This window comes from Petaurus breviceps, unplaced genomic scaffold (genome assembly GCF_028583685.1).
Source record: "Petaurus breviceps papuanus isolate PSGF00001 unplaced genomic scaffold, PetGlider_PUasm1.0 90779, whole genome shotgun sequence".
Taxonomy (NCBI): domain Eukaryota; kingdom Metazoa; phylum Chordata; class Mammalia; order Diprotodontia; family Petauridae; genus Petaurus; species Petaurus breviceps.
Window position 1 is genome coordinate 904447 of NW_027187344.1, and position 22572 is coordinate 927018.

Below are 22572 nucleotides of genomic sequence, written 5' to 3' on the forward strand. Positions count from 1 at the left end.
AGGAAAGAAGGGAATAAACATTTATTAAATGCCTACTATGTGCCAGGTGCCTTACAAATATCCTCTCAATGACAGAAACTATCCAGGGCTAAGAATCCCTAATGAAGGCAGCTAATTGAAAACTTTAATATTAATCAACAGATGAAAACTGCTTATTTGTAGACAGGACATGGCAGGGTCCACTTAATTTTTGTCTTTATATTCTCAGTTCCTAGCCTAGCACTTGGCACTTAGTAAGTACTCAATAAATACTTAATGGCTAATGAGTAACAAGGCTTAGTCTTATAGAGAGGGGGTGTGTGCGTAATTAATTGAAAGGTTCATCTTTTGAAAAATGCAAAGTCCTCTGGGAGGCGTGCATGTTAAAATTCTGTGTGTGTCTTCTGGGTTATTCTCCTGGTAGCAACGAGAGCAGGGCAAAGGACAGAAGGAGATTGCCAGTCTCACAATCAGCCTGCTCACATCTGTCAACATGGAAATAGAGAGTGTTGAGCTCTCTGGAAGGCATCCCAGATGATGACCCATGAACACCAAGCCGAGTGTTTGGCCTCATCACCGAGGTGGGGGTGGGGTGTGTGTGTGTGTGTGTGAGAAAGTTCAGGACAGATGGTCTCAGAAGAAACAGGGCTTGGTCTCCTGTGATGTAGAGGGACTGTATGTCAGGTCAGTAATAACTGACTTTGAATCTTGCTTCTCACACTTGCTGGGGAACTCAATTACACCTAAGCCCGTTTTCCCCTCTGTAAAAGGGGGATAACAATGCCTCTGGCATTTGAATCTCTGTAGTTTTTCTGAAGTTCAAATCAGACCATGTCTGTATGTAAAGAGTTTTGCCAACCTCAAAAGCATGAGGACGACAGTGCAGATCCATCTCTGAGGTCTGACTGGGGGGTAGGGAAGGGAAGAAGAAGAGTTTTTGCCTCAGGTCAACAGTATATGGGATAGGGTTTAGACTTGGGATTTCATTGACACAGAGAAGGAACTCCCTCATGATAAAATCCCTCTCCCAACGTAAGTCAGCACCTTCTCTGCAACTCAAAAGTTGGGACTTGCCTAGAGCACTGAGAGATTTAGTGATTTGCTCAGGGTCTCAAAGCCAGCATGTGTCAGATGCAAAACTTGAACCCAGGTCTCCTAGCTAGTTCTGCACTGAGGCTGAGTGAATAGAGAGCTGAGCCAAGAAGGTCTGGACCAGCCTCTGAAATACACTGGATATGGGAAGCTGGGCAGGTCCCTGCATTTGGCTCCAGGCAACTCTCTAAGATGCTAAGTTGCTGAGGAGGTGCTACATGAAGTGGTGGGGAGTCTCCTCTCAGGGAGTTCCCCATTTAACAATGAAGTCAGAGGCCCACCAAGTCTTCAGTTTGGCATTATCTAAATCACTCACTCCAGGATGGGTCATCTTTCTGGGATTGTCTCCATGGCCCTGGGGCTGGAAAAGTTGAAAGTGCTGGGACCCAACAGGCAGAAACTGCCAGGAGCCCCCTCAAACCTGCCCTTGGGCCTTGGACCCAGAGAAACCCTAAGAGCTGCAGTGGGCAAATCCAAAACTAAGCCTTTTTGAGTCCCAGAAAAATTCCCACAAGTGACTACCACTCAAAGAGCTTTTCAAATAATTGCTTTATGAAAAACAAAAATTGTGCAATTTAGATCAAATATACATTTTTCACAAAATTAGACCTGACCGGCAAAGGCACTTTTCCAAAAGAAGCCCATCCGGCAGCCATGGACCCCATTTGCTGTTCTCCCAAGAGCTGCAAAGACCCCAGGATCCCCTCTCACCCTCCCCCACCTCAACTTTTCTGGCTTTGCCCTCCCCCCTCAGTAAAAGTGCTATTAGATTTAAACTTTAGGTTACTTTGAGCAAGATGCTCCAACTTTCTCTCCCCATGACAATCAGCTCCTTCCCATCCTTTTCTTCTCCGTAAACACTGATAAAGAGAGGAGGGATGTTGAGCTCTGGAGGACCTTCTGTGAAACATGAGCAGCAAAGACCCAGAATGCCAGCCCTACCCTTCTCCCTCAGCCTGAAAGACGACCCCCAAAGGCTGCCTGGCGACCCTAGATCCCAGGGAACACTTGGCCTGAGTGCGCCTCCCAGACGTGCTCCTCAGGACCCCCTCGGGCAGTCTGACAGGGAAGCCACCACCGTAGCCCTAGCAAAAGGGCAAAGGTCTGGACTTTGCTCCCTCTGGGGCACCAAGCTAGACTTAGCACGAGGGAAAGTCATTGTACCCATCAGTTATCTCCTAGACTGGCTGACTAAAGTTAGCTTGGGAAGAATGCCAAGCTATTCACTGAATCCCAGCCCCCTCAACAAGCCCACTAACTGTGGGCAACTTTGTCTCGTCCTACTCCTCAGAGGGCCAGCAATGGCTACTTCCAAAGACCTCATGTCTCTAACAACTAGGCTGATGGTCTGAGGGCAGGCTCAGCTCTCCTGGGTCATGGAGGGCAGGGAACTCACTGCTCAGTATACTCTCTCCCTTCTCTCCTTGACCACAGTCTAAAAAGGAACAAGGTCTGTTTAGACACAAGGAGAGCATTCTGAACTGTGTACCCTGGACTATTGCTGTAATAATGCTAATATAAAATAGAACTCTCTTCACCCCATCCACCCAAGTTCCAGGAATAATCGGGCAAGGAATTTAGAGACATGGCTGTGCCACCTCTAATTTTAGGTCTCTAGGAACTCAGGCATCACCAAATGGGGTCTTTGCCAGCAGCATAGGCTGCCTGTTCATTCAGGGGGATTTTTGCAGCTCCCCAGAGTGCCAGAACTTGAGCAGTAAGATATAGAAAGGCTCAGAGAGAAGGAAGTAGAAGGCTGGGCATTTTCATACTTGCTGTGGCAATGGCAGCCTGGAAGTTTGTTCCTAATACCTGAGCTGGACACCGGTGGGCAGAGTAAGGATGATAAGGGTATGTATGATGTTAACTTCAGTGCCAAGTCAGACCACATATCTCCCAAAAGACAGGGAAGGCTTCTCCCCATTCTCCCCAAAAGTCATTCATTCACTTGGACAAGACCTCAAACTCCAGAGAGATGGTAATCTGGTTCTCCTAGTAAGGGTCACTCACAGCACAGGACCTTCACTGTTCAGCTTGTGGGATAGAAGAGAGAATGTCTCAGGGCCCAATTGTAGGGAGGATTAATGGGGAGGAAGGCATAGATAGTATAGAAACCACATCCATGGCTGACAAGGGAAGGAAGCCCAAAGGAAGATGGCAAGAAGAGAGCCTCTGGAGAGGGTGACCCAGAATGAAAGCCCAGGGGAGGCACCAGGGAGGTGGAAACCATGACATCTGGCAACAGGAAGGGGAGGTCCCTCTGTTCATCCTCTCTCACCCTGGGCAGAGGGGCAGGGGATGGTGCCTAGGGCTACTGCACAGGCTGCGAGGTTGGGCCATTGGTCCCATTTTCATTCAGCTTGTCAGATAGTCTGAAAAATGTCTCTTTCATGACAGAATGGCAGGTCTCTAGCAATTCTGGGATGTCAGTCACTGTCAGGCCTTCTGTCTTGATTGGATCCAGCACTTCTACTTTGATCTTCCCTGGAAACAAGAAGGGCAGAAAGAGAGATATGTCCTGCTGCTGCTGTGGAAATTGCTGCTGAGCAATTCTGGATGCATTTTGGTGCCTGAGGTCAGGCTCTTTCTTAAAACACCACAGAATGTATACCATGCCTGGTCCTATTCCCCCAACCCAAACAGGTCACAGGGGCTAGGGCTCTCTTGCTCTAAGCATGACCCCTGCCCTCCCAAGGCCCAGCACCAGGATTTTCCATCTAGCCACCACTAAAAGAGAAGAGATCAGAGAAGGCTTACAGCTAGACAATGGAGAGATTCATATAACATGGGCTACTGGAGGGACAAGTCATTTAAGGTAATATTACAACTGTACACAAAAAACATACACAGAGATGAAACACATGTGCACAGATGCCTAGAATGGAGGGGATATTTCAGAGCCCATCTGGGTATAAGCTATGCCAAGACAATCCCCACCAAAGGCTATTTCTGGAGCTCCCCCCAGAAACAGGCTCCCATAACTAGCTTGGCTCAGACTCAGGTCCAGTTTCCTCCTGCTTACCCTCTTATGGAAGCCCTGACCAATAGGAACAAGGAAGGCAGATACTCTGCTTTCCTGGGGCAGCACAGCACCTGCACTCTGCGCATATCCAATGTGATGGTTCACCTGGGCTCCTGCCAGTGGCTTGGGCCCACAATCTTTGGATTCCTTCTTCCCCCGACCCCCCAAGTATCTCCAGAAAAGATAGCAGCTGTTCTGAGTACTGGTACAGCCATCCCTGTCTGCCTGATACCAGCAGGGCCAAAGACTGCTTAGAGGATTCATAAGCCATGATGAACTTTTTATACCTGGAGACCTCTGCCAAGGGCATGCATAGTAATCTCCACATACAGCTCTGGTGCCAGACTTCAGACCATTCTCCAAGGGCTCTCCTGTCAATCACTCATTAGAACCTCACAGAAATTCCTGGGAAGGAAGGAGGCTGGGCAGGACTTGTTGGCCCCATTTGACAAATGAGGAAACTGAGGTTCAGAAATGTTACTGCTAGGATAAATATTCAATTACATAGGAATGCAGAGGCTCTAAATCTGGAAGAGGCTTGAAAGTTCAGTCACAATATTATCGATTTAAACTCAGTTGAACCCCAGAAGGCATTTAGTTCAATTTCTTCATTTTACAGATGAAAAAACTAAGGCCCAGGGAGGTCAAGGGATGATCTGAACCCATGTTCTGTCTCCAAAAGCCAGCTGATTCCCTTCCACAACAAGATACCTCAACTCAATCACTTTACATTCTTCTTGAGGAAGATGACACATCATGCACAGCTTGATAATGACAGAGTCAAAGTCAGCACTGGGGTACCCTGGCCCCAAGTTCATCACCATATACTACACGGAACAGAGACTTGTGGGTCAAGTGAAGAGCAGCTTACAGACTGATCAGGCAACCAAAGACTAGAGAAAAGAACAAGAAACCTATTTCCCTTGGATTAGACTTTGGCCTGATCTCCCAGGTAGGTTGTGTATTTAAAGGTGTTAAGCCATGGTAGGACTAGTAGTTATCTTTCGTCATCCAGTGAAAGCTTCTTCCCCAAGGATTGAAAATCACCAAGTGCCTCTTGTTTCTAATGATTCCTGGACAATGGGCTTCCTTGATTTGCCCTGGTACTACAACTTAAGAAAAGTATCCTAACTAAGTCATTCCAATCTCACTGGTCCCAGTTCTGGACAAAGAAGGCTTTATGTAATAGGTGACTAACCCAAGCTCCTTAAACTTGGGAAAGGCAGAGGGACACCACGTCAAGCCTCTTCACTTCAGTTTCCTCATCTGCCAAATGGGGGGACCTACTACCACCCTCCCAAGGATGGGTCTGAAATGTGCTCTGTAGAGTATCAAATACCGGTTCAACGGAGCTGCCTGAAGTACCCAAAGTCCTGTTCCACCTCATTCCTGCTTGGGGACCAAAGGATTCTTTTCATTTTAAAATACAAAATATGCCTCCAAGTAATTCAACTTGATTTTTTCTTCTCTGTTGAACCCAGCCTATGGCTCACCATTTGTAGCCAGCACTTAATAATGCCAGAGTCAGGATGCCAAGCACAAGAATGTACTGGTAGTATCCTAGCTCTTGCCAATATCTGGTTAGCACTGTGCCTTACATATATTAGGTCCCTAGGAGAAGGCAAATCTGACAGTTTGTTTATCCTCCAGATCGTAGAGAAAGAACTCCGAGCCAAGCTTCAAGAACCCAAGAAGGCTGACTAAGAAGTATAATCCATAAAAAGAATACTAGCCTGGGGGGTTTGAGAGACCTAGGTTCTAATCCCGACCCTGTCATAAACCAGCTGGGTGACCTTGGACAAGTCAGGGTCCTTCCCTTCTTGGGCCTCTGTTTCCTCATCTATAAAATGGGGGAAGAAGGAAACTAGGTGACTTATTCCACCATCCCAAACCCCATGCCCTCAGGAATGGGGAAAGAATTTGGGTTTTACTCCTTTCAGATACCAAAGATTCAAACTGGCCTACTCTGTGGGCCTACCTAGGGAAATATGAAGGGGGAAAAAAACCCTTCAAAAATAATGGGCAGAGGGGCTTAATATAAACAAAACCAACCTTACTGATTAGACTGAAACTTAGATCCTGAGAGCTTCCTTCTTAACAGCCCGGAAGGAGAAGCAGATCAAGGAAAGGGGATTACAACAGAGACACATTCACATACATAGCCAGGTAGTCACACGAAATACCTGAAGTGAAGATCTTCTTTTCTGGATGATAAAAGGAAGAGAATGAAGAATACACCACAGGAATGATCGGCACCTAGGAGTGAGGCAAAGAAGCCACCAATGAGAACATGCTGGAGAGGTTAAAACATGGGGCTCACAGAATGGGTGAATGTGGCAGGCCTCAGGCCTCCCTCTGAGGGCCACTCCCTTGGTACCATGCGCAGAGGAACTCCCTCCTTGCTCCCAGGGATGAGCCTGAGAAAGCCTAAGCCAGCCACTCAATCTTCACCTGCTGCCAAATAAGTCAAGTACTGCCCATCCTACCCACTGGTGGCAGATAAAATCATGTGATACCTATGCCATTTCTAGACCTATTTTAGGGATTGTCTGAATGTTCCTAGTCCCTCTAGAAACAACCCCCTGCTTTCCACAGAAAAGGTTTTGCCACCTTCAGGAAGTCCAAGACCAACAGCCATTAGCCAAAGGGGCTTTAAAAAGAAAGCTAAAAAATGGAGTCCACTGTCTCATGATCCCTTTTGGAACAGCTAAGAAGTAGGCCAGGGTGGAGAGTTCCATCTAGTCCAGAAGTAGGCCAGGGTGGAGAGTTCCATCCAGTCCAGCTGTATGCCACATGAGAAGCCCTCTGCTGCTGGGATGTCAGACCTTGAAAGTTGAACCGGATTTCACTGTTCATCTCTGGCTGTCCTTTTTCCTGCCTAATCTCTTTGGAAGGAAGAAGTATAGTGAAGTAGGGCCTCCCATCTAACCACATCTGTCTGCTGTTTCATACTGCACTTGCCTTCAGTCTGATCTCCAGCCTCCTTTGGGAAGTGGAATGGCACCCTGCACTCAGTGATGAACATTCTCATACCTGCTCATAACCTTCACATTCCAGTGATTCTGAACTGGTGAAGGTCATCATCCAAACTCCATTTCTTTCCCCCCTCCTACTCTTCCCCCACCAACTGATTCCTTATTCCCACCCCTTCAATCCTCCCACCCCAAAGTTTCAAACAAATACCATCCAGCCATTCCACTATGCCTTCTGGAATGTTTGCCCCACAGGCAACGAGTTTCTCTTCATCCTAAACCTTCCTTCTTCTATCTACTAGCTATTACTGAAACCTGGTTCCCCACTAATGACACTGCTTCTTTAGCCACTTTAAGTTACAGTTTACCTCCTTCGAGGTTCGTGCTATTCATAACAACCACCAGATCAGAATCCTAGTACCTGCTGTCTAAAGACCTCTAAGTCCCTTCCCTTCCTTCCTCAATGAGTTCAGTACATGGCTCACAATTTTTCTTTTCTCCAAGTCCTATCCTCACACTGTGAAACTTCAACATACATGTCATTGTTCCTCAAACACTAACCATTCTGTTCTTCAACCTGCTAATTTCCCATGAGCTACACCTCCACCCCTCCTTAGGCACAAAGACAGTCACACTCCTGATGCTGTCACCTATAAATGTTCTACCTCCACATTCAAGAACTCCAAAATCCCCTTATCTTATCGAAATCCATTGGCTTTTATCTCTCTCTGTCTTCCCTTATAAAACCTTACTCTTCTTCCACCCAGTAAACTCCAATCCCTTAACTTTACAATTTTTTTCTCAGGCCATCTCTCCTCTTTCCCCCATTGGTGAAACACTTCAACTCTATATTATCCTCTTCTTTTGAATCCCTAGCCCCCCTTTTTCATAATTAAACCTTGCCAAATCTCTGCCTTGGATCACCCCCGCCATTCACTGCCTGCTCACCTATACAGGTGCTGTTGAAGTACGGTAGAGAAAAATCACACACAACCCCTCTAAGTGTGTCCACTACAAATTTATGTTAAGCTCAACTGGGCCCTCACTGTTGCTAGGCAATCCTTCTGTACCTGCCTTATTAATTCACTATCCCATCATACAATACTTTTTATCTCTCTTCAAACCTTTTATGGATCCCTTTCCTCCACCCTTTGAGCTCAGAAACTTGTTTCATATTTTACAGAAAAAATCGAGGCCATTTGCCATGATCTGCCCTTTTTGTCATCTCATATCATTCAGATGCCTTCTGCCACTTCCTTCAGCCCTATCTCACATGAGGTGGCCTTACCCCTGATCAAGGCTAACCTCTCTACTTGCTCATGCGATTCCATTCTTTCCAGTCTCCTCTGATTGCCCCCCCTATCATTTATTTTCAATCTTTCTGCTATGCTAGTTCATTCACTAGTGTCTACAAAAATGCCCATCTTCCCCATCCTCAAAAAACCATCACCTGATCAACTATTGTCCTAGATCTTCTCCTCCCTTTGCGGCTGACCTCCTTGAAAAGGCTGTCTACAACAGGTACCTCTACTTTCTTTCATCTCATTCTCTTCTTAACCACTTACAATCTGACTTTTAACCTTATCATTCCACCAAAATTGCTTTCTCCAGTTACCAATAATCTATTTGCCAAATCCAATGGGCTCAATCCTCATTCTCATTTGGCACTACTGATCAGGCTCCCCTCCTTGATACTCTCCTTCTCTCTAGGTTTTTAGGATACCATTTTATCCTGGTTCTCTTCCTACCTATCTGACTGCTCTGTCTTGGTAGTTCCCTTTGCTGGATGCTTATCCAGATCACACCCTTTAACCACAGGTATCCCTTACGGCTCTCTCTTGGGCCCTCTTGTCTTCTTCCTCTACGCTACCTTCCTTGGATATCAGCTCCCATGGATTTAACATGATCATCTCTATCCGGACGATCCTCAAGTCTACTGTTAAGTAGATTTATTAAGTAAGACCTCCAGTCTTGCATGCCCAATTGCCTTTCAGACATCTCAAACTGGATAACCAGTGGACATCTTACAATCAACAAGTTCAAAGTGGAATGCATTATCTTTCCTCCTAAAGCCTCCCTGTGTCCTGCCTTCCCTGTTACTGCAAAGGGCAACACCATCCTCCCAGTCCCTCAGACTCAAAACCTAAGAGTTAGCTGGGATTCCTCACTATCTCTCACCCCCCACATTTAATCTGTTGCTAATGTTTGTCCATTTCACCTTCCTAACACCTCTTGAATATGGCCCAGATCTCTTCTGACATTGCCACCACTCAGGTGCACCTCCTCACCAGCTTACACTATTGCCAAAGCCTTTGTGGATCTGCCTGTCTCAAGTCTCTCCCACTTCAATCCATCCTCCATTTGGCAACTAAAGTTTTTCCTAAAACAAAGGTCCAGCTATGTCACTCCCCTACTCAATAAACTCCCATGGCTTCCTGTTGCCTCCTAGATCAAATACAAAATCTTCTGCTTGGCATTCAAGGCCCTTCCTCACCTAGCATCCTCCTACCTTTCCCGTCCCCTTACACCTTATTCCTTGCCACATACACTTGGATCCAGTGACACTGGCCTCCTTGCTATTTCATAGATAAGACACTCCATCTCTTGGCTCAGGGCATTTTTTCTGGTTATCCCCTCCCCATCCCCCCATGCCTGGAAAATGCTCTCCCTCTTCATTTTTTGCCTCCTGGCTTCCTTTAAATCTTAATGAAAGATCTCATCTTCAGGAAGATTTTCCCAGTCTCTCTTAATTTTTCTTTAAAAGTTTTCCTTCTATTCATTATTTCCTAGTCAGACTGGGTATAGTTTGCCTGTATGTATTTGTTTGTTGTCTTTCCCCTATTAGAATGTAAGATCCTTGAAGGCAGGGACTATCTTTTACCTCTTTTTCTATCCCTAGTACTTAGCATGGTGCCTGGCACATAGTAGGTTCCTTTAATTATTAATTAATAAAATTATTAATAAACAGTCATTAAAATGATAAATTAATAAGAAAAAAATTATTGCTTAACAAATTATTGTTTATTATAAAATAAATATAATTAATAATCATTAATAAATGTTTTGTCTCTCCCACTCCTAGAGGAAACATTGAGTGACTAGTCTTTGATTAGCCTGGAATAAAGTTTGAGATTTGAAGGTTGTGGTGAGAGGAACAAAAGTCAGTTCCTTTTGTCCATCAATTAAATATTTACTAAGCACTATGTTCTGAGCACCGAGCTAGGTATTGGAGATACAAAGACAAAACAATACTAAGTCTTGGATTGCCCTAAGTGCCTCTCCCCTCTCCCTCCCCCCAAATTCAACCGTTCCCAGAAGAAGGCTCTTGAAGGAAGCCTTTCCCCAACTTGTCCCCAAATGCGTCACCTGGGCCTGGACAGCCAGATAAAAGGCACCCTTCTTGAATGGCAAAAGGTTATAACTTTCATTCCGTGTTCCCTCAGGATAAATCCACACTTTCAGCTGCCACGGAGGAGAGGAAAAAAAGAGAGGGAAAAAGTTTATTTCTGATATCATCCCCTTTAAGGATCACAGAATTCTAGAACATCAGCCTTGGAAGAGACCTCAAAGATTGGCCTGCCCACACTCCCACCATATGCAGGAATCCCTTCCATAGCATCTCGGATAAAGAGTTATTCACACTCACCCTAAGTACATCAGAGAAAATGAGGCCCAGAGAGTAACCTTTCAGTAACTTTACTAAGGCCACACAGCTAGTTAGCACCAGAGCCAGAACCAGAACCCAGTACCCTAAACTTCTGGAAAGACATTTCCAGGTTTCCACCACGTCCCACCTCCCCTTTGGTTAGGGAGCCCTACTGCACCTCTGGCACTAAGCCAGACTTACATTCTCCTGAACCAAGGTGTTTCCCACCTCCTCCATCGCTGACATGGCTGTGCTTGTCCGCTTTCTGTTGATGAAGATGACACCTCCGAGGTACATGATTAGGCCCACAGGGCCTGTGTAAAGTAGCTCCCGCTTGGCAATCTGGATGCAGTTTCTTGGGAGGATCTCCATCAGACCTAAGACCAGCGTAGAGTCACAGGGAGAGAAAAGGGAAGGGCCATCCCACCCTAGATACTCCCAGGTACAGCAAGCCTAGCACAGGGACCACCTCCAAAAAAGTGTCACAAAAACTGTTCTAGGCAGAGGGAACCAAATGGTATAGAGATGACAGGAAAACACAGGAAGGGTCTTAGGAAATACTGAGTAATTCAGACTGGTTATGTGCAGATTATATGGAGAACAGTACAACGTAAGAGAAGCATAAATGATCATATAACCCAGCCTCCTAAAGAGGCCTTCTTTTAAAAAGAATGATTAACTTAGTAAGGATCTCAACAAATCAGATCTCAACAAATTGATCAAATAAGTAAAATGAGAAGAAATCCCAAATAAAATCCTCAGATACGAACTACCTTCTGATGAAATTAAAACTTTATTTGCTTCCCTTCCCCTCCCTCCCATCTCTTTTCACAATTTAAGAGCAGCTTTGATCTCAGAGGCCAGAGTAGCCATAAAAAGTCATATATACGAAGACTCAAGAAAACCAACCCAAGGATCCCGGTTCCTTCCAAGGAATCTTCACCCTATCCAGGCACAGTTCACTTCCCCACCTAAAATAGCTGCTGCACTTGGGCAGCACACCTCTCACTTAAAGGGAATCAGCAGTTTGTGAAATTTAGGGAGGGAGGACCTGCTATATAAGCAGTTTCCAAGGCACTCTTTTCCTACCCCCAACCCAGAATCCAGCTTACCCATCATATCCAGGATGCTCTGATGGTTGGAGATGATGACACACGGCCTGTCATCATGCAGTTTCTCTATACCATGCGTCTCAAACCGAAGCCCATAAAAGTACTTAAAAGTTCGGACAAATCTCTTGATGATACTATAGAGAGAGGACAGTGACTGAGTTTCCTCAATGATAAAGTCAGGTTACTAATAGCAACTGTTTCACAGATTTGAGATTCTCTCAGAAAGCAAATTTTCTAATAATCAGAGCTCTCCGAAAGTGGAATGGGCTTCCTTGAGAGACAAAGCCTAATCCCACCCATTCCCCCCTTACTAGAGATCATCTTCAAGCAGAATTTGGATGGCCAATTTGTTGGGGATGTTGAATGGAGCTAAGATCTTGGACACTGAAACACCTGAGGACACTTTCATGAAAACCTGGGTTCAAATCCAACCTCAGACACTAGCTGTGTGACCCTGGTCAAGCCACTTAACCCTGTTTGCCTCAGTTTCCTCATCTGTAAAATGAGCTGAAGAAGGAGATGGTGAACCACTCTTATATTTGCCAACAAAACCCCAACTGGCATCATAAAGAACTGGACATGACTGAAACACCTGCACTGAAACTGAGCAACATCTCCATGATAATGTGTGCTGAGTCTTTTAGAGGAAAGGAGTTGTAGTCTGACCTTGAATTGCAGGGCAGAGATACAAAGATGAGAAAAGCTTGACGGTTCCAAAGGGTCGCAGGGGACAGGGAGATCCTCATAGGCTTTTCAAGTTCCAGATGTATAGAATGGAAGCCCACATATGACCTGTCCCACTCACACAATACTGGCTATATAACTAATGTAGGCCTGGAGCAAACCCTTCAGTTACGCTGGATCGTCTCTTTTGCAGCAAGGAAGCTTATTGCTTTCCTGGTCTGATTTTGTCAGGTAACTTTTTAGCTGATTCAATAGTAATAATTGGACATTTGCCAGAAACATAATTTTTGCAAGCCCTCTCTCTGCTATCTGAAGACTTATCTGTGCTTCTCGGTAACCCTGGTATATTCTCACCAGATGTCTCTCAAGCCAAGAAAGTTCTCTTTCCTCACATACTGCAGGAGGCCCTTCCCCATCCTTCTCTTCTTCCCACTCTACTAGTGCCTATCCTAGAAGATTACCTTCCTTTACAGTGTATTTATCTTACAGCTATGTCCCCTTTGAGAAGGTGAGCTCCTTGAGGACAGGGTCTGTGTTGTTGCCTTTTTTCTTTTTTGTGTCCTAGAACATAGTAAGAACTTATTCAATTCTTGCTGATTAACTATACCTGAACTGCCAATGGACACATACCAGCTAAGACAAAGTTGTGGGATTCAAACACAGCTCTCTTTTGTCTACAAATCCAAGGTTCTTTCTATTCTGCCACAGTAGACTCAAATTAGCCCCCCTCCGCTGGTCAGTAGCAGCCAGCCTGATAGATGGTCAAGGCCAACCTTACTAACAACATTTGTTTTTTAGTGTCCAGTCCATTTTTAGTCCAATCCATTTCTCTCTTGGTAAGGTGTTAAGTAGGGTTTGGGATATGACTATTCACACAATCAGATAAATCACCTAATTATTGTTTTTCCCTGTACTTGGGGAGGCAGCACAAAGATCCTCCTAGAGAATCTTAGTACTTTCAAACCCCCAAACAAGAAAGGAGTCCCTGCAAAGTGGGAACCTGGGAGAGACAAAACTGTTCTTTCTACCAGGCCCTTGTCATCCAGACCAATGACACTGATCCAAAAATTACAAACAAGAAAATCCTTCAATTTGGCTCACTTTCTAGATGGGCCACTGATTATCTTTCTCCAGGGAGGAAGCATAATGGTATCATCTTTCACTAAGATCCTCTCTGTTCAGTAGGGGAAAGGCAGTCTATTTCATCATAGGTCTGTGAGCAGACAATCCTCCAGTCTCAACTTCTTGAACTCAGATATAGGGGCAACCAAGAGTAAAAGGCATTATATTGCATCATGGATTTGGAGACAGAGGGACCCTTGGAGGCCATCTAATCCAACCTCTTTGTTTTACAGATGAGAAAACTGAGGTCCAGAAAGGTTGCCCAAGACAACGCAGATAATAACTATCAAAATCTGGCTTTGAACCTGGGTCCTTGGATTCTAAATGCAGTACTCTTTTCTATTGTACCGTCACAGGTCTTGGCACAATCTTATCACCACCTCTGAAGTAGTGAATGGTATCTAAATATCTTGAAAATGCTGTACAGAACACAATTTAGATATAAAGGCTGATACTACAAGCAAACTGGGAGAGCAAGGAATAGTTTTACTTGTCAGATTTATGGAGAACAGAACTTATGACCAAACAGGTGACAGAGAACATTATGAAATGCAAAATGGATCATTTTGATTAAACTGAAAAATTTTTGTACAAACAAAGCCAATTCATCCAAGATTAGGAGGAAAGCAAAAAATTGGGAAAGAATTTTTATCACTGGTGTCTCTGATAAAGGTCTCATTTCTAAAATATAAAGAGAACTGAGTCAAATTTATAAGAATACAAGTCATTCCCCAATTGTTAAATAAATGTTCAAAGGATATGAACAGGCAGTTTTCAGGGAAGAAATAAAAGATATCTATAGTCACATAAAAAAATGTTCTAAATCACTATTGATTTGAGAAATGTAAATCAAAACAACTCTTAGGTATTAACATCACACCTGTTAGACTGGCTAACGTGACAAAACAGGAAAACTATAAATGCTGGAGAAGATGTGGGAAAATTGGAACACTAATGCATTGTTAATGGACTTATGTACTGATCCAACCAATTTAGAGAGCATTTTGGAACTATGCCCAAAGGGCTATAAAAATGTGCCATACCCTTTAACCCATCAATACCACGTCTAGGGCTATCTACCAAAGAGATCATACAAATGAGAAAAGACTCACATGTACCCACAAATCTTTTTTGTGGTGGCCAAGAACTGGAAACTGATGGGATGCCCATCAGTTGGGGAATGGCTGAACAAGTTACAGTATATGAATGTAATGGAATACTATTGTACTATAAGAAATGATGAGTAGGTGAACTTCAGAGAAACGTGGAAAGACTTATTTGAACTGATGTTGAGTGAGGGGCGCAGAACCAGGAGAACATTGTACACAGTTACAGCCACATTGTGTGATGACTAACTTTGATAGACTTGGCTCTTCTCAGAAATGTAAGGTTCTAGGAAAACTTTAAGTGGCTCATGATGAAAAGTGCTATCCACATCCAGAGAAAGAATTGCAGAGTCTGATGGAGATAGACGCATACTATTTGCTCTCTCTCGCTCTCTTTTTTTTTTTTGTTTCTTCTTTCTCATGGTTCATTCCATTGGTTTTAATTCTTCTTTTCAACATGACTAATGTGAAAATGTTTAATATGAATGTATATGTAGAGCCTATATCAGATTGTATGCCATCTTGGAGAGGGAAAATTTAAAACTCAAAAGCTTGTGAAATTGAATGTTGTAAACTAAAAATATTTTTTTTAAAGAAAAAAAAAACACTGTGGGGAAGTAAAGGATCTATTTCCTTCTGATTTGGTAAACCAGGCAAAGAGGAAAGGGTGTATGGGGCAAGAGGCGCTGTCTATTGAGAAAGGAGAGAAAAGTTTGCCCCATCGAACAAAGCTCAAACCTCTTCATGACTGGTGAAGGCTCCCTCTCTTTGGGACGACTGAGCATTTCTCATTAAAAAATCCTTCCAAAAGGTCACTCACTCGACAGGTTTGAAAATAATAAGGTTTGGGCGGCCAGGTAGCACAGCGAGTAAGAGCCTGTCAGGATGACCTGGGGATCAAATCTGGGCTAAGATACTTAGCACCACACCCAGAAATAACTGGCCGTGTAACCTTGAGCAAGTTACTTAACCCCGATTGCTTTAAAAAAAAAAAAAAATAAAGAAAATAATAAGCTTTAAAAGCTTCTCTAGATCACATCTGGGGTAATAGAAAAGAGTTCTGTATTTTCAAATCCCATATTTGCTGACTACTGTGGGGGTAAATCACAATCTCTCTGAGGCTTTTTCCTCATTTGTAAGATAGGGAGACCACCAGAATCCCGAAACCCCTCAGTCTGGCCCAGAGGTTGATTACAAATGCAAATTCCCTGGAGAGAAGGTACTCAGGAACAGTCAGAAGGGAAAGGAGGGGAAGAGGAGGATGACCCAGAAAGGGCTAAATCTCCCACAGCAATTGGCCTAGGGCACTCAAATCAGTACAGGGTTCAAGTCCTATTACTGGAATCTTCCCATCTCTTAGGCCTTCGGTCTATATAACCTCACAATGCCTTCTGTCCTTGCTACCCTCAGGCCATAAAGCCTCAAGTCTGGGTCTCAACAGACCACATTCTCCCTTCCCCAACCCAAAGGACTTTAGCTCACCATAAAATCTTTTTATTATAGTAAAAGACAAAGCAAGGACCAATGACTTTGAATGAGACAGTCTGACCTAGTTTCGCAAAGCACCCCCTTGGCTGAAAACTAGTTGATTAGTGTAACCAAGTAAGGTTCCACCATAAAGGAGAAAAGTAGGTAGCAAATGATCAGAAGGACTCAGAAAGTCCCTTGCTTTTTCAAATTATCTTCCCCAGGTGCCACCTAAAAGACCTGAAAATCCCACCATTAAGGATACTCCTTAACTCTCAACCTCCCATTAGTTTAGCATATTTCCCAGGAGAAATCGCTTAGCACAGAGCTTGACCTGGAGGGTACAGGATGGAAGTTTGTGTGGAGGGAAATAAATGTGAAAAAGAGAATTCTGAAAGTCTGGAACTAGAGCATTTTCTGGATAGGATATTGCATAATGGGGGTGGTGGTAGGTGTCTATAAAGACTGGGGGCATCCAAGGACTCCAGAAACCTAGGATGGAGAGGGATGGAAGACAGAGTCAGAAGAGAAGGCAAATTTCACTTTTGCCTAAAACTTATAGTGTGGGGTGTCAGTGTATTAACAAGATGGGATGCCACAAGACAGGTTACATAAACTGCCCTGCCACTCTCCTGGTCCCTTCATTCCAGTCAGATTAGACAGGAATCCTTGGGGGATTGTTTAAAGGGTACAATAAACTTCTTTGAAGTGTTCAGTAGTATTATCCCAGGAAGGGTGGGAAGAAAAATACAGAAATTGTCAAATGAAGGCCTTGATCACTAAACAGGACTTGGAAATGGTAAATACTGGCTTACTTGCAGTTTCCCCTTAGACATTCTGGCTCCCAGAATCCCCAAGATCCAATACTTAGCTTAAGAGTCACAACCCAACATAAGCCTTTGCTTATCACTCCTTCCCCCATTAGTGCTCTCCACCCCACTTCCCCGGAAATGATCTTGAATACATTTTGCATTGGCTTATCTGTATTCACGGGGTCCCCCACCTGCCACAGGAGAATTTTTTAAAAATTCCTGGAGGGCAGGGGCTATTTGATTTTGTCTTGGAAATCTCAGTGTCTAGACACAAAGCCTGGCATATCTTAGGTAACTGATCAATGCTTTTAAAAATGGAATTAAGTAGAATCCGGACACTTTCACCACAAGCTAAGTGTGGCCACATCCTGGTGCACCCTAGGCCTCTCACAATTGCCATAACCTACCCCTCTCTTTCCACTATACACACTACAGGTCAATGCTCAAGAAAACACCACAGTGTGTGAAACTGTTCCAGATTTGAGCATGCTCTTCTCCCTTCCCCCAAATCCTACAGGATGGGGAAGAGCTTAAACCATTTGGTTAGGGAGGGTGTCATTCACTTTGAGCAACAGTCATCCTTGGACTGGACTTGACTGGTAACAGCTCATGGATTCATTAGATTTCCCTCCTTCTGATTAGACTCCAAACCTCAGCTCTGTAAAATACTCAAGGGAAATTGTTCAATTTCAGTTATTTACAAAGAGAAAAGAAAGCATTTGGCTCTACTTATTAAATGGCATTAATAACAGGGCTGGGCACACATTTATTAAGCACCTACTATGTATGATACAAGTTAGGTATGATGGACAGGGGGTGGGGGTGGAGTGGGATGTCAAAAAAGACCAAAATTCAAATGCAGCCTCAAACACTTACTAGCTGTATGCCACTATTTGCTATGTCATTTAACCACTGTCTGCCTCAGTTTCCTTGGTTGTAAAATAAAGATAATAACAGCACCTATCTTAAAGGGTTGTTGTGTAATCGCATGAGATAAATTTGTAAAGAACTTAGCATATTCCCACATACTAGGTGCTTAATAAACACTTGTTCCTCCCCCCTGCCACCAGTCAGTGCCTGGCACTGTGCTAAAATACTGGGGATAAAAAGACAGGCAGAAGATAGCTCACGCTCAAGGAGTCAGTATTTCACAAATGATTGCTGAGCTATTTTCCCTCTGAACAATCACTAACATTGGTGAAACAGTCTCTCAGAGCCAGCAGGGCCTGGGCCCAATACAGAGTTGACCACATCTGTCCTGGTGAAAAGGGGACCCTTTTCACTAAATTCTTCCTGGGGCATCTTCCAGAACAGAAGCTCTACAGAAGAAGCTTATGTAGAGTCTGTCTCCCAGCACTATGCCTTTCTTTCCTGCAGGAGCTCTGCAGGGGTCACAAGATCTATTCCCATAGGGCTGCTGAGTGGAGGTTTGGATATGTGCTTACCCCTACTGAAACCAGCAGGACCCAAGAGAACAGGAAGATCCTAGATAAACTTCAGCAGCCTAGTTGGGGGAAAAAAAATCACTGAACTGAGAGGCAGGAGGCCAGCTCTGCCAGTCATTCCAAGTGACCACATAGTCCCTTTCTCTCTCTGAACATACAGTTTCCCCATTTGTAAAACTGAAGTAGGGGTGGGAAGAATTAGATTATCTGATTGGATGTCAGATTAGCTAAAGACAACATACAAAAAGAGGGTAAGTTGGGGTACACCCCTTCTCCATAGGAACTCACAGTCAATGGGGCAATATGAGGTGGTAGAGAGTGTTGATTTGGGGTTCTAGTAAGCTTTTATCTGGTGTGACTTTGGACAAATGAAGGTGACAGACTAGATGACCTCCAAGATCCCTCCTAGATCCAAATCAATGATCCTATGTGACCCTGGGCAAATTGCTTCACCCCCTTGGGCTGAGGGGTGCTGTGAAATGTTTAACAACTGGCTCTCTGGAGAAAAAAAAAGTACCCAAGAGACACTTTTAAGTTCATTTTGCATTACTTAGATTTTTTCCATCACTTTCTTAAGTCTAGACCAGAAGGTGTTAAACTTGCTGCCTTCAAAACATCCCAGTATGTCTGAATCAGATTGCAAGGCAACTAAGAAATGTTTAACAAATTAAAAGTACAATAAAAGAAAGATAATGTTAGTTTGTGGCTTTCTAAGTTTCTATTTGAGTTTAACATCATTGGTCCAGACAAGAAAACATATCACTGCCCAGATTTGTAGCACTTGACAATTTCTGAGATGTAAAAGAGATGCCACAGAAATGTAACAATTGGTTCCACAGAGCTAATTTCAGCTGGCTCTGTTCTAGGGCCTTAGTTTCCTCCTCTGTAAAAAGAGGGAGTTGGACAACATAGTCTCTGAGATCCTTTCCAGCACTAAACCTATGTAACCCTGAACAAGTTACTTCATCTCCTTAGGAATCGGTTTCCTCATTTGTCAAATTATGAAGTTGGTCCTATAGCTTTATATATGTGGAAGGTCTGTTCCAGCTTTAAACTCATGATTCTATGGATCCTACTAGGCCAGTCCAGCACACTGCCTCAGAAGACTGGCCAGTCTGACACCCCCACCTCCCCTTGGGCAGATTGATTCAACTGTAGAACCAATGACAAGGATGATAAAAAAAAAAACAACTGACACGTATAATCACTTTAAGGTTTGCAAAAGGGCTTTATAAAGAAGAGCCAGAAACCCTCCCTGTGTGACAAAAAAGGAAATGTAGCAATACACACGAGGACTTTTTCAAAGGCCAGTGAGACAACAAGAAAGAATTTCCCTTAAAAAAAAAAAAAAGCAAAGCACAACACCCTCCAGTCTATTCCAGAAGCCTCTGCTCCACCTAGCTTTCAGGAAGAGAGCTGATCCTTCATTGGCTCTTGAATGATTTACATATCTCAGGTGATGCCTGATTTGGGATAGGTGTGGCACCTGGACTACGAAAGTATAGTGCCTAGCCAGGGTAATTCAGGTAAACCAAATGACTTGGTTTGATGAACTTTTGCAGGAGGAACATTCCAGCCCCACTTCCTTCACTGAAATTGGAAGCCACTGAATTTCTTTAAACTCCCGACTACCTCTTCCTCAATACACTTCTTGAGCTTGTAATAATAGAAATTGATAGGCCTTCCCTTAGGTCTTTTGGGGGAAGGATTGGGGGCTGTGAGTTACTACCAATGCTTCACCGCAGTCCAAGACCTAGGAAAAAGGGCTGCCTATGGCTCTCTTAAAGGGGAGGGCAGACAAACAGACTCAAGGCTCTTTACCTGAGTTACTAGCTTTCTCCTACGTCGTGCCTTTTCCTCTCCCTTAGCAGCACTGAATAAGGTGGGCTTTAAAGTCACTTAACTGACCCCTTTCAAATGTAACCTTGGGCAAGTCACTTCCCATCCGAGGATCCCCGTTTCCTCCTCGGTGAAAACGAAGGGGTCTGATTGGCTGATTTAGAAGTTTCCTTCCAGCTCTGGCATACTGAGATTACAGCTGGACCAGGAAGCTGCCCCACAGGCTCCTGTTCCAAGAACCCAGGCTAGCACATACTCCTTTTCAATTCAAAGGGGGCACCAACCTCTCCGCACCCTCCTCGTTTCCACTTTTTTCCTTACTTGGGCCAAAGGAAATAAGATTTTCCTTCTACCTTCCCTACTCTCCCCTGCCTCCCACCCCGAAGGTGCAAGGGAGAGGGGAAGAGACGGATATTTGGAGGTCCTTGGCGCATAGACAGATTGTGGGGGAGAGGGCTCAGGCACGGCGCGGGGCATTATGACGACAGTTTCTCCAGGGACCACAATGCGGTCTCTCCCCCGACCCCTCCCGAACCGGGAACCACCGGAAGAGCAGCGGAGAAAGTTTGCAGCCCTGAGGAGAGGGGAGCGGGCTCGGGATACCGCACGGCTTCCCCCGCGCTTGTCCAGGCGAGGAGAGTCGCCAGGAAGCCCAGGCAGGCGGATCAGGAAGAAGGGAAAGGGAAAAATAGAAAGTTAGAAAAGCGGAAGGAGTTGCCCTGGAAGCTGTTGTACTGAGTGTGCCCGCGGCGGGCGCGGACCCCGGACCCCTGTACATCCTGGTGCCCAGCTTGCCTCATGTTGCGCACGGTGCGGCCCCCATGGTACAGGACGCAGACCACGCTGGCCACTACGGAGCCCACCAGACATAACACGCAGTAGGAGCCGATCTTGAAATAGAAGTTGGCAGTTCGGCTCAGCAGCGGCAGCGCGAGAAGCAGCAGCAGCAGCAACCAAATCCACGGCTCCAGACCGGCCATACTGGCTTCGGCTCCAGGCCGGCCCGACGGGCAGGAGCGCTCTAGGAAATGCGCGCGCGGCTGGCGCACCGGGGAGCCAGGCGTGCCGGCCTGGGGGCGTCGGCGGGGGCCCCCCCCTTCTCCCCGCTCTCAAGGGGGAGCGCCCCGCGCGCTACGGCCCGGGCCGGGGATGTCCTGGATCTTCTGCCCCCCACTCCCGACTGCCGGCCCGACTCTTCTCTCTGTAGGTGCTGCCGCGCGGCTCCCCCTCCCCCCTCCCCCTTCAGCTCCCCTTATTGCATGGGAGGAGGGGCAGGGAGGGGCGGGCACAGGCGGCCCCTGGGGTGGAGAGAGGGAGCGGGCGAAAGAATAGGCAAGGTGCAGCCCGGAGCCCCGCCCAACCGTCCCCACCCCCAGGCACCACCCCGCCCCCTCCGATTCCCTACCCCCCCCCCCCCCCCCCCCCCCTCCCCCGGCCTCAGAGGTCATTCGCTGCCTTTCCCTGGTCTTCTTTTCTCATTTGTTTCTTGCAGGTCATTCTTTGTATTTTCTTTTTCTCAGTCTTATCCTACCCACTCTCCACCCGGTCCCACCGGCTCCTTCCACCCACTCTCCAAATACCCAGTGCCCGCCCTCCTTCGCCCCTTGCTTCTTGGCGAGCGCTTGGACACGCATTTTCTGAGCCCTCTCTTCTTTCTTCACTATCTACTCTTGCATCCAACCCCTAAAGAACTAAGATTGCTGAAACCCCCGCAACCCCCCTGGACGAAAATAAACACCTTCTTTTGCTGCTGGCCCTGGAGCGTGTGTGCCTGTGTGCGTGCGTGTGTGCGTGTGTGTGTGTGTGTGTGTGTGTGTGTGTGTGTGTTATTAAGAAAAGAAAACGCAGTAAATGGACTCAGTTACCTAAAGAAACTAAGAGGAAGTTAAAAGAGACACCAAAAACGGGTCTTTTTCACTCGGCTTATCCCAGCATTTAAGAATTAGGGGGCCTCAGGTTAGTTGTGTGACATTTGAATCTCATCTGCTTCTATCTGCTGCTTCTGTGGCTTTATTCATTGCTTCACTTTGTTCTGAGGAATCCTTTCTGTGCTTCGCGTGAGTCTGCCTGTGACCTCTTCTAGGAATCTAGGAGAAGTTGATTTAAAGTCAGTAATTGACCCTTGGATGCGTTAACTCACTTAATCTACTTCAGTCTGTACTTGGGGTGAGGAGTTGGGAAATGTTAGTAGGTGATGGTTTGCCACTGAAATCACTTTTTTATAGATGGTATTATATTCCTTCCCCTCCCTCAACTGCTAGTAACCCGACTTGA

The 22572-nt window shown here is 45.3% G+C and overlaps 1 protein-coding gene across 1 annotated transcript; it reads right to left on the reverse strand.

Moving 5' to 3' along the window:
* Window positions 1-1602: 1602 nt before the first annotated feature.
* Window positions 1603-21517, reverse strand: AGPAT2 (1-acylglycerol-3-phosphate O-acyltransferase 2). Its single transcript, XM_069069214.1, has 6 exons — window positions 21094-21517; window positions 11824-11957; window positions 10913-11088; window positions 10432-10527; window positions 6277-6349; window positions 1603-3555 (listed from the first exon to the last, which is right to left on the reverse strand). Exons 1-6 carry the CDS (start codon window positions 21276-21278, stop codon window positions 3383-3385), a joined length of 837 nt encoding a protein of 278 aa, XP_068925315.1. The 5' UTR covers window positions 21279-21517; the 3' UTR covers window positions 1603-3382.
* Window positions 21518-22572: the final 1055 nt, after the last annotated feature.